Source organism: Austrofundulus limnaeus, unplaced genomic scaffold (genome assembly GCF_001266775.1).
Source record: "Austrofundulus limnaeus strain Quisiro unplaced genomic scaffold, Austrofundulus_limnaeus-1.0 Scaffold239, whole genome shotgun sequence".
Lineage (NCBI taxonomy): Eukaryota > Metazoa > Chordata > Actinopteri > Cyprinodontiformes > Rivulidae > Austrofundulus > Austrofundulus limnaeus.
Genome location: NW_013952641.1, coordinates 278,400 through 291,200, shown reverse-complemented (window position 1 = coordinate 291,200; position 12,801 = coordinate 278,400). Strand labels below are relative to the sequence as shown.

General features: G+C 37.6%; 1 protein-coding gene across 2 annotated transcripts in view; it reads left to right on the top strand.

The window, feature by feature from the left end:
• Positions 1-9,142, top strand: part of ubxn2a (UBX domain protein 2A) — an 11,228-nt gene extending 2,086 nt beyond the window's left edge. The window contains exons 2-7 of one of the 2 annotated variants that reach the window (XM_014020077.1): positions 1,367-1,429; positions 1,736-1,847; positions 5,031-5,140; positions 6,729-6,866; positions 7,598-7,759; positions 8,312-9,142. In XM_014020077.1, the coding sequence (XP_013875531.1) occupies positions 1,386-1,429; positions 1,736-1,847; positions 5,031-5,140; positions 6,729-6,866; positions 7,598-7,759; positions 8,312-8,495 (750 nt within the window). In that variant the 5' untranslated portion in view covers positions 1,367-1,385 and the 3' untranslated portion in view covers positions 8,496-9,142. Of the gene's footprint in view, positions 1-1,366; positions 1,430-1,735; positions 1,848-5,030; positions 5,141-6,728; positions 6,882-7,597; positions 7,760-8,311 lie in introns of both variants that reach the window. The other variant, XM_014020076.1, reaches the window with a different exon arrangement.
• The last annotated feature ends 3,659 nt before the right edge of the window (positions 9,143-12,801 follow it).

Genomic DNA, 12,801 nt, shown 5'->3' with positions numbered 1-12,801 from the left:
TTATTATTATTATTATTACTATTATTATTATTATTATTATTACTACTTTATTTATTTATTTAGCTTTTTGTATCGAGATGCATTGATGAAGATTGTGGAAGGATATTTCATTTTAAAAGTTATTTTGAATGGACGAAAATAAAGCAGGTGTAAATTTAATTGTTTAAAAGTACACACAGGGATTGTGCATTTCCAGTTGATATTTGGAATAGGGTTGGGCAATATTGGCAAAAAAAATTTAATCAYGATTAATTGTATTTAGCCGATAACGATTAATTTGACGATTAATCCCCTGGAGTTCCTGGACACCCTCATGCCCTAGTCACATGACCAATTTAGTGGGAAAGATTTGCTCTTCATACAAATCTGTTCCAAATTGTGTCAAAATTACAGACTTCAGGCTATATATCAAATTTTAAATTTTGTTGATAGATAAATAAATTACACAACTTTAAAAAAAATGTCATCATATTTGAAGTGGAGAGGAGCACCGAGTGGACTGAAATCTCCAGTCCGTCTGCCAGGTGACATAAATCGTATTAATCGTCAAGTGCCAAAAAATAATCGATTAATGTTTTTCTGACGATTCATTGCACACGATACGATTATGCCCAACCCTAATTTGGAAGACTGGATAAGTGAAATAAATTAACCATATTTCTTATTATTCTTTAATGTTTTTCCCTAGCCAAACCTTAATCCAATTTGAATTCTAACTCAATGAGTAGGTTATAGTAACACAGGTTACTTTAAAAGGTATCTGTCTCCTTTTCATACCAACAAAAGTCTGTGTCCAGTGTGACCATAACAGCAAAAAAGTGAGGAAAGTACAAAACACCCAGCAGCACCCACTCTGGTGCAGCGAGGAGTTACTAAACAGCAACAAAGATCCTGCCTTTCAGGCCACAACTAGGCGGGACACCTGCAGCCCAAAGATAAGAGACACTTCTTCTCAAGGAAATTATTTTAGATATGAAGGAAGTCATTTAGGTTAAATAATGAAAAAAAACATCAATAAATAAAAAGTTGGTCTCAGTTTTCAACCTATTCAACACCTAAACTGCAGCTTTGACTCTTCTTCTCAGCATTTTCACAGCCCTAATTGAATTCTTTTAAAACTTGTGAGTGAAACTCTTCCCAGGTTTGTGTCATTAGTAAACACCTCGGTCTATCAGGACCTGCAGGATGAACGGGTGGGCCGCTGACTCATGTGACTCCCGCTGACCTTTAGCGCGACTGCCTCGGCTACAAACCTGAAAGCTCTTATCATGCAGAAGAAGCCCTTTTGATTAGAGGTGAAGCTTTGACAAAACAAAGTCCTGTCGCTTTGTATTCAAACGTGCGTTTTTGCTTGTGCTTTCCTCAGATGGGAAACCGAGAACGTCATGAAAGAAAATGACACTGGGGGGGATGAGCAAGATGAACAAAGGTAGATCAGTGAGCTAACTGCAGATATGTTTCCTCTGGTATATTTAAATGGTTCTGATGTAGCTCCTGTGGTCCTGTATTGTTGCATTAACACTGTTGCTTTTTAGACCAATGAAAGGTATAAAACACCTACAAGAGAAAATCTAGCCAACACATTTTCCTCATTTTGACTTTTAGAAAATGACTGTTCTTGGATAGTTTGAATGCATACTTTTCTGTTTATAAACAAACAAAATTTGCTGGTTGTGTTCTACATATGGTATGAGAGAAATATTACAAACCTGTGACATGGTTTTATGTTTTAAAGGGTTGCCAGTGAGAATAATGAAGAAGAGGTGCCAATGAGTCGAAGTTTCTCAGTAGAAGACCTCCTAGACGAGGTGGAGAAGATCTGTTATGATGCTTCAGGGACTTCGAAGGTTAAAAAAAACATCAGTTACTAATCTTACCTTTCACTCCACACTCTACAGTTTGTCTCTTTAGTCTGTTTTGTGAAGTGTTGGTGGCAAATTAGAATCATTGGGCCTCATGCAAGAACATGTTCGTATTCTTATCCTAAATTTCTCTTACTTTTGTTCGTATGAAGGGTTCGTACGAACATGTCACGTCAGATTCAACAAACTCTTCTATCTTCATGAAAAGTGTGTAAATGAGCTGCGTAAATTCCACCTGTTCTATCCAGCTGCTCGTGCATGCGAGAGGAGATTAGCATAATTACCACCCCAAAAACACCGTATAAGGCTGTGTTTCCTGCCTCAGATATCAGGAAATGTCCATTCATGAAAATTACAGCAAAAATTAAAAAGAAAAACTTTACGAGTTCAGAGATTGAAGTCCGTCTGTCAGAGATCCAGAAAAGAAAATCTGTCATTTTTAGCAGGTCAGCTGTGGAATAAAAWGAGCTGCTAAAAGTATAAACAACTGTGTTAAATCATTTTCCTTTATTCAGAAGCCGTTGCTCACTGTATCCCCCCCACCACCACCACCACCACCCCCGCGCCGTGCGGTCGCAGGTGGTCTCAGTTGCGGTTCTGAAATAAGCATTTTAAAATGTTTTCAAAATAAGTCTGGCACTTTGGAGAAAATCCAGGACTTGCTGGAGAGATTGTGTATCCCCTCTGGCCTGGGAACGTCTCAGAGACCCCAGAACATGGAAGGGTTCGCTGGGGAGAGCGGGGTCTCTCTGCTGCTGCCCCCACGACCTGATCCCGGATAAGCGGCAGAAAACGGACGAACGGACAATTTATATTGTTAGTCTAAATTATGACATTTAAAATTATAACTCTAATTCAAGCAGAATAGCCTATTGTCAACATAATTATGGAGTGTGATTTATTTTCAACTCAAAATATCTTCAAACTAAAGAAATATAAAGTTATTAGTGAAGAAAACCCGTCTGGATAACAGCAGACTGACTGCTSGTAAAATATACGACAGGTCTGGACCACTCGTGAATTTTGTCCGTATCTGAAAAAAATCTTAGAATACGAAAACATTGGTGAATGCCACAAATTCTCCTAAATCACTCGTACGCACAACTTAAGAACAAATCTGTGCGTACGAACGGTTCTTGCATGAGGCTCGTTGTTCAGACCAACATAGAGTTTACTTTGTCTTAGTGCTCTAACCTGGTGATGTTACCTTTAGAGGTTCATCGATTGCCGTTTTCTGGCCAATCATCAATCTTTAAAAGTCAGATTTTGGCCAATACTGATTCAATTCAATTCAAAAATACTTTCTTGATCCCAAAGGGAAATTAGATAATTACTGTGATATTTAAATAACTGACACTGTCAGGTGTTATATGGTGGCAAATACACCTTCAATGTTCCAGTCTTGTTCCAAACCTTTTTTTAACTGGACATTAGGTAGTGCTCACAGCAGAGCAAAATGGGACAGTGGCTGATTTTCAGACCTTTGTGGCAGTAGATGAGAAGCAGATCTGTTAAATATCGATTGATCTCCCAAAATTAAGGAAATCAGTGCCGATAAATCAGCCGCCCKATTTATTGGTGGACCCTTAGTTACGTAGCCTGGTTAAAACCAGGCCCTTGTCCTTCGCTTTGCTTCGTACGAGGGTCTGGACTCTCGGCTATAGAGAAGAAATTCTTGCTGTAGGCGTGGCCTCTGCTGAAGTTTAAAATGATTGGATCGGTTGGCCGCTAGGGCTGGGTATCGATTCAGATTTCCCAAATTGATTCGATTCGACTCGCAGGGACCCGATTCGATTCACGATTCACAACAATTCAGGATGGTTCATGATTCAGTTTGATTGATTTTTAAATTAGTTAAGGATATCCTGCAGTAACACATTTACTTTGATATRKAAGACATTCTCAAAGGAACTAATTCTGTAAATAGTAGAAACTAATTCTAACTTGGTGCATTGGTGAAATTATAAACATWAAGGGCAAACTTGTAAATTGGAGTTTAATCTTGAAACAAAACTGTCTCAAGTTTCAAAGGGTTTAAACTAAAAAGGAATTGCAAGAGAAAGAGTTGTTGGATTAGTTTTTTAAATAAATTAAGAATAATTTTCTTGATAATTAAGAAGTGATGGAATAAGTTTACAGGAGAAGAGGTGGGCTAATGTAATTATACTCCTGCCCACTCTTTTGAGTGTATGAAAATTGTATATTTGTAATGTTTCTGTTAGCTTCTGTTCAATAAAACTTATTAACAAGAAAAAAGAAAATAAAATACTTCAGCTAAAACATTCCACCACTGAATTACATTAAGATGTTTTGTTAGACTGCCATCTTTCACACATTTATACAGGAGGAGAACAGTTTCAGTCAGATGTTTACATACAGTAGTTTTGGTTCGAGCTGCTCGAAGCTCCATTTCCCGCTACTGCATCCGAGCGCAAAACTTTGCAAACAAAAGTTGTCATGGCCTCTGTTATCTTTAAGTTCAGCTGAGAATCAGCTGTAATGTTAGTGATTCCTTTGTTTCTTTTGTTTTGCCCCAGATAACTTGTTGTCGGGAGCTAACATTAGCATTGACCGTCAACTGGATGTAAATCTACGGCAAGCCAGGAGTGACACACAACACGGAAACACACAGCTTCATCGCACGCAACACCCATGGGGAAAAATTGATCTCGTGACTTATGAATCGATCTTCCCAAATTTGAATGAGAACATATCCAGATCGATTAAATCGATTTTTTAAAACCCAGCCCTATGTGTGCCATCTCCACTGTGAAGTAGGCTAAGCTAAGACGCTAACCAGAAATTGCATGTGCTGTAAACAAACCTACTGAGAGGAGAGAAGGACCGAGCTGAACGAGACGACTGTAAATGAGAGCTGCTGCTTTGTCAGACAAATTTATTTTAATTTGGAAGTCTTATCAACACAGACTGGCTTCATTCACTTCCCCCACTGCCGTATGCTAAAATAACTAGCAGACACTGCAAGAAAGTCGATGTTCTGTTCTCTGATTGGCCCGAACGAAATTCTCCTGAAGAAATCCTTGTTTATGGGAGAAGTCCCAGACGGAGCAGTGAAGGCAAACTAGAATTGAGCGGAGCTGCGTAGGAAGGCAAGGGCCAGACTACTAGTTAGCATTTCAGACTGATTTTATTTCTGTATTCTCTCAGGTGGAGATGGTGGTGAGGCTGTGGAAAGATGGCTTTACGGTAAACGACGGAAACTTTCGCAGCTATTCAGTGACAGAGAATCAAGAATTCCTGGATGCTATTAAAAGAGGGTGAGTTTAATCGCCAAATACAAGAAATACACAGCTTTTCCAGTGATCATCAGTGACCTCTTTAATTAATGAAAGACCCAGCTCCTGCTGTTTTAAACGCCAGAGTTTAAATGTTTGTCTTGTGCTGAGGAGGAACAGAGTTAAAACCTTTTTGGTCCAACTTTGTAAACGTAAAGTGAGATCATGCAAGACCTGTTAATGTTCAGAGTAGATGACTCCGAGCTGCTGCCACATCAGATTTTACCTCAGTTTCTGTAAAACAACAGAGTTGTAGTAGGGCTGGGCGGTATGACCTCTTATTCATATCACGGTATAAATTGGATCCCTTCACGGTAACGATATATATCGCGGTAGAAAATTATCATAAAAGGCAAAGATAATGTAATTTTTAGAGCATTTATTTTGCAGAAAACTGTAATCATAATCAAAGCCAGTATTTTTGCTGTAGTGCAAATTAACATAACAGAAGTACAGAAGAATGTTTTACATATATTGTAAAACCGTTTCAACAACAAACAAAAACATTTTTCAAATTTTCAACAATGGAAAATAAAGTGGATGTTTATAAGCAGTACTTCAAGTAAAATTAGTCATTTAAACATAAAAAATTCAATGTTGTCTAAAATGTTATAGTGTGACAGGACCTTAAGGGGCTTAAGCTGCACATAGTCCTGTCATAAAACAATTTCAGATAACTGGAATGTAAGTGTGGTGGAGCCAAATAAATGTAATATCTGCCTGCCATACAATGAGCTTCTGCCTGCTGAACTTATGGGCTGTTGCTCTGCTGCGCTCTCATCTTCATCATCAGAGCAGAAGCCGACTTTAGGCTACATTAAGATGGATTTATGACTCAACAAATGTCCATGTCTTTTTTTTTATCACCTCTGTGGGTAACAATACATAAAAACAATTTTTTTCTCCGACAACTTGGGTGTGAAAAAACTACGGTTGTTAAAACTTCGCTCTGCGTTACGTGCAGCAGGAGGGAAGGRAGGAAATGATCCCGCATCCCGCGACACGATGTAACTTTTCTACAGCGGCAGGGGGTAATTTTGAGGATTTATTCTCTCTTTACGCATTTTAAAACACTGTAATTTCCTTGTTATATTTCAAACTCCTGCTCACTTGTCTCTGCACTCGCAGCCCTGTTCACTCAGGTGCGATGACGTAATGACGACAGGACGACAGAGGGTAAATTTCTACCATCTACCGCATATACTGTGCAGCCTTAAGTTGTAGCTATTTTTATGTTTGCTAATGTCAGTTAGCTGTGGTGATTATTTTGTACTGGAGTGACTCCAAAAGTTAATCAGCTGTAGACTAATGACTACTTCTTGAGATTTAAATCTGCCCACTGTGTGAGATAATGTGCTGACGCTGCAGACAAATGAACACAGACACAGTCAAATACACGATGGACCTTTGGCTGCAGATGAAGACATCTGTATTGTATTTAGGAGTCACTTGTAACGACTGAATCATCTTGGTTTCACACAATGAGACTTTGTAAAAAATCAATGATGGATAATCCCATCAGCACAGTTCCTTTGTTTTACTGATTGATGGGAACTTCATTCTGCCTCAGGGAGCTTCCAGCTGAGTTGGAGAGCCGAGCTGAAGAGGAGGAGCTGGAGATCAGTGTGGAGGACATGACTGAGGAAAACTACGTTCACAAAAAGGCAGCTTTTCACCCCTTCAGTGGGCGAGGATACCGACTGGGCAGGTGCAGTCTGTTGCTGTGAGGGTTCAGCTTTGATGCATTATTTCTTTTGATTAATAGCTTTGCCCTGTTTTAGTTTATTTAGCATGAGGTATCAAATACAGGGTTCCCGCGGTTACTTAAAAAGTCTTAAAAGGCATTGAATTTAGCAGTCCAAAAATTAGGCCTTAATTAGCCTTAAAATGTCTTAAATCAATCTTTCAGAGGTCTTAAAATAGGATGATTGTAATTCTTCTCAAATATTCAAAAACTGGTAACATTTGTTTATCTTTTTAAATAATTTATTGAATGCCCCTCGCAGCTAGTTGTTTTGTTTAAAAAATGGCTAAAATTGTTGCTAACGGGTTTTTTTTCATTTGTGTTTATCGGTCTTAATTTAATTTCAAGTGGCATTAAAGAGGTCTTAAAAAGTCTTGAATTTAACTTGCCTTAAATTAGGAACCCTGAAAAGTATAATTTTTCATCTTTTCCTATATTTGTGTAATGTTTGTTTTCACCACTAGGTGTCACTGTAAACCCATCCATGCAAACAGTAAAAGGCTAATCTGAGCAGGTGCATCTTCAAAACATTTTTAATAAATACCTGCTTTGCCAAACAGTTTTAAAATAAAACAAACATTTAAAATAACAGATTATTTAAAAAAAAGAAAAGAAACATATAATCCACTCTGTACAAGCTGTTGACACTCTGAACTGGCGGTTAATCTGTTGTTTATTCCCTCGTCCATTCCCAGCGTTGCGCCCAGAGTCGTGGCCAGGTCGCCATCTGTGCACGAGGATGGAGAATCTCCTCCTATCCCCATGGTAACATTAGATCACTCCCTTCCCGTGACCTCGCTGCAGATCTGGTTGGCTGACGGCAGGAGACTGGTTCAGAGGTTTAACCTATCGCATCGGTGCGTACCCCCACTGCCTGGGCCTAAACTCACCACTTCACACAGAAATCACTCCACATGTGGAATGCCTCCACGCTGTTCTGTCTGTAAATCCTATAATCTCGAGCATCGCAGGGAATAAGTCGTTGAACTTAAGGTTGAGGATTTTTTTTTGTTGTTGTTGTAGCGATGTTTAGGATTATGTAATGCTTTGTTCTAGTCTGATATAGTTTGAAAGCTGCATGGGGTTGCAAAGAAAAAAAGAGATAATCTGAGTTTTAGCAGCAGCGTAGATCTGTAAAATCCCCAGTGGGAGATTACATAACTCTGATGCAGCATTTATGTAGCAGGCTAAGAGAGGACTGAAGCTAGTGTCAGTGTGCAAAGGGAGCAGGGCTGCTGTAGGATCTCTTCTATACACTGGGCTGGCGTTAATAATAGATGCAATCCTGTGTCATGATGAGAAGCGTGTTTGACTTCTAAAAAGGAGCAGCCAYGTTTAGCTTGAGATGTTTTATTTGTCCTTCATTAATGTGGGGCGTGGGTTTTTATTTTTTATTTTTTTTGCCTCAGGGTTGCCGATGTTCAGGATTTCGTGACACGCTGCCAGAGAAACTGCCCGCCGTTCGTCCTGACCACGTCCCTCCCGTTCCGAGAACTCGCCGACAAAGAATTAAGTCTAGAAGAGGCGGATTTGGCGCACGCCGTCATCGTCCAGAGACCCCTGCACACAGAGCCTCTGTTTGGACACTCCTGACCAATCCAGTTCTAACATTTCACACAGCATGCCCCCCTCCCCGCCTCCAGTTTTACCTGACAGCAGCCATCTACTGCTCCTATAACACAAAATSATCCTTTATCGTGCAGTTTCTGCTGCCTTTTTTAATTCTCTTCGACAGCATCTTTGCTGCAGGTCAGTCCCCACCAGAGGAGTCACAAAGTGCTATGGACAGTGTTTACTTTGTCTTCTTCCCTCTCGAGGACAAAGTTTACCTGAAAATCAACTCAAAATCCCCAAATTGCAGTAAAGTCAAACCAGTGCTGCTCTTCCCTCCACCTCCTCATCTCTCATCTCTCATACACACAATGCAACTATAAAGTCTTCCCAAAGTCTRAATACTACTGTTATGCACTGTTTGCAGTTTGTTTTAAAAGGGGCTGAAAGATTAAGTTTACAATTCTACTATAAAGTATTGYTTTGATTGCACAGTCTTATGTTTGCCTTTTTCGTTTTGTTCTTTCAGGATATTTATGGGATTTTATCAAATTTTTTGTGAATATTTGCCTTTTGTTTTGTAGATGTTTGAGGCGTCAAGAATGTCATTTTGGCTTTTTGGCTGTTTGGATTCTAGAAAAACATATCATAAATCATGATGTAATTCAATAAAAGTCCTTGAAGACGTGCGTTTCGTCAACCATGAGTTACTTTTAGAGCTCAAAGTAAATCAAACTGACCAATGAATGTGCAGAATGAACATAATAATCATGAAGGAATAATTGACATCTGCCTACAAAACCGTATTTACTGTATGTCAAATGTCTGGTGATAATTTTACTTATGCAAAAAAAAAAAAAAAAAAAGAAAGGCCGACCATTTCATGAAAGGAATGCGTATCTCCCACCCACCTATCACATTATACAACATACAATACAGCTTTTTATTTGTAAAGAAATTTAAAATCACAGTTGGCCAAAGTGCTGCTAAAAACACAACAGCAAAAACAAAGAACCAACATCTAAAACAGAGTTAAAAGCCATAGAGCAGGGTGTTTGCAGGTCCTTAAAAAATCTTAAATTCACATATCTAAAATTAAGGCCTTATAAAGTCTTAAATTTGTTACTCAAAGGTCTTAAATTTTGTCGGGCAGAAGCGATTAAAGTTGCCTTCTAGAAGGATATAAAATCAATTAGTATGACTACATGAGCTATAATCCTGTAAATATTCCCTTTTGAATGAATTTTTTGGGGAGAAATCTGTCAAACAAAAAATGAATTACGGTAATTTAAAAATAAAAAAACTTACCGGTAATTTATTCTTTGTAAAGGAACTTTATGGGATAAAAATTTTCAAATATATCAGAGTACCTCAATTCCAAACACTGATATTACATAAAAATAAACTACAGAAAGTTGTTAAAACCTCTCTTCCTTCAGACATTTGTTGGATGGTGATGCTGCAGGTTAAAGTGCTTGTTTATTGACAGTTGGCTGGATGATTTATTTTTGTATAAAAGCAAAACTGGAGGTTAAAACACAATTAAGTTTCATGCCATGAATGTATTTAGTAGATGTATTTTATGTTGGTTGTTTCCAACCAAATTCTGCACTTGTAAAATACAGCTAATTTAACCAGAGAGCTGAATATCTTTATATTCAATATGTTTTATTGAACGACACATCGCTTATCAGTGTGCGTTGCCAATGCAATGCACACTATTGTGATTCGTTTCCCATCCAAGTCATCTCAACTTTGGCACACTTCTCCTGCATACTTTGTCCTAGAGCTGCCATTGTAATTTATATCTGTAAAGCTCCTATGCCAAAGGATGGCTATGCCTTTTGGTGCCTGTACAACTTATAGTTTTTGAAATATTTATGTTTAATAAATTATAATGGGAGTCAATGGACCTTGTATTGGTCCAATACTGCCCCCTGCTATATCTACTCAGTATGGAACTGCACCATAGTTTAATAATTACATTTAATCTCAATTATTGCAGTGATTACAATATTGTTATATATGTAATTTGATGTATTACTATATTATTGTCTTATAAGTATAAACATCTTATATAATATTGCTCTACTGTTGTAAGATTATGCAGTTCTTTGTCAACGATCGTCATTGGCAATGTTGCCTCTATCTACACACATAGAAAAAAAMCCACTGGGATTGTACTTTCTCCCAGCACCAATGGTCTTGTGATTAATGCCATAGCCTTTCATGTGGGAGATCAGGGTTTGAATCCCAGCTACAATAAGTTTAACAAAAAATTTATTCTAACTTCATATTTTCACACAATTACCCTCATTACAAACACCTGCTGACAGCCACAAGCTGGTACTTGATTAGAAAACACATTTGAACTTGGTCAGTTCATTCTGCAAGTCCACTGCTGCAGGCAATGACATGCTACAAGGCAATGCACACTTGTTTTTACATCGTAAAAACCCATGTCTAGTTTATTTTTTATTTTTTGGTCTTAAATTTCATTCAAGTGGCATTAAAAAGGTCTTAAAAAGTCTTAAATTTGACTTGCTAAAACCTGCAGATACCCTTTAGAGGAAAAAAAAAAAGGTGTTTAAGAGCAGATTTGTTGTGATTCTAAAACGGGTAATGTCCTCTTGTTTTTTTTWTTTTGGTACCGGTTCAAAGGCGAGCAGTTGTCGAGTCAGAAACGACTGGCTCAGCCCAACATAAAATGCATTGCAGCAGTCTAAACGAGTTGTGATAAACTGAACCAAAGGAAGGATGCTGTGAAAGAAATGGCTTGGCCTTATCAACTCAAGTAGTGAGTTTGCAGACGTACAACTAAGGATTACCTGACAAATCCCTCGCAGTTAAAACAATAGATGTTTGTCATTTCTAAATTTGTAATAATTGCCTATTTATTTCTTTGTCTGCATCAGATCTTTTAGGTGGTTCTGTACAGCAAAGTTTAATCACCTGGTCTCCTCAGTACTGATGTTCCCTCCTCCAAGATTGAAAAGGACTGGATTACCTCCTCAGCATCTCATCAAGTTACACAGAAGCCTGTTAATGACTCATTAATTTTAATTAGCTGAGGAGCCTGGAGACGTTTAAAGCATGCAGGGTAGTGGCCCCCGAGGACCAAGGGTGGAGACCACTGGACTGCATCTTAAAGAGATCTAAAGTGGGATCCTGTAGAAAGATTTTTGCACAGGATTCTCAACATTTTGTAAAAATRATGACAAATGCCTTCAAAAATACATTTACTGACCTCTCTGATGAACCCCTTGGTCTTCATGCTTGGTTGGTAGGTAGGTGGCACATCGAGACAAAATGTATTCTGTAAAATTATGTGTGCATATTCACTTATTTTAGTTAACAAGTTATTTTAGTTAACAAGTTATTTTAGTTAACAAGTTAACAAGTGATATGTTGACTTTTAACTAATATAGTCAACATGTATCAAGATCAGCTTATTTAACTAACACATGAGGTTTTATCATGGCTGACATTGGGACAAGAACTGTTGCAACTGTCCCCATACGATAAATCCATATGAAAACAGAACACATAGAGACATTAAGATGTTTAAATTAAGTTTACACTTAAAGGGGTATTGGGTATTCATGACAATTTTATAGTTTAAAACATAAAAGTGTTTAAGATGTATTTTCTGCAGTTGTTGTTTTCAACAATGTATTTAAAATCCCAGTTTCTTTCCATGTAAATTTTGCATAATGTAGGCGTACAGTGACAATAGGCAAAACGAAAGTAAATTGCCTCAAATTGTTCTATTTTCCTTGTCTCAAAAAGTCAACTGTATTTTATATCAATTAGAGTCTTTGACATCTGTATATAAGGTCTACTCATCAAGGCAAATCTGTATTTGTCATTTGATCAAAAAGAATAAATAAATAACACTGTAATATCATTATAACTTAGTTTTTATTAATTTAGCAATAATATAAATATAAAAATAATAAAACTTTTATTTACAGAGAAATATATTGTATTAATAATATGTTGCAACCACCCCCAAGCAATATTGCAACTGTCCCCATGTCCCGGGGTCAGTTGCAACATCCGACTTTTCATTTTCGAATGCAAATTGTGAAGAATGTACATGTTTTAATCATCTGTAAATGGTTTTGACTAGTAACAGACAGATGTAAGTTTATTGTGTTAACATTTGGTTTGTCTAATTCAAACTGTCTCTGAGTAACAGAGTCGAATGCAAAAGGTGTTGCAACTGTCCCCGGTCTCCCCCTACAACACGATCATGATAAAAGGAACATTCAGAAACATTTTCTTTTAATCTTTTATACTAAATTATGTATTCACCATTCATAAACCACATGCTACTGTGTAAGTG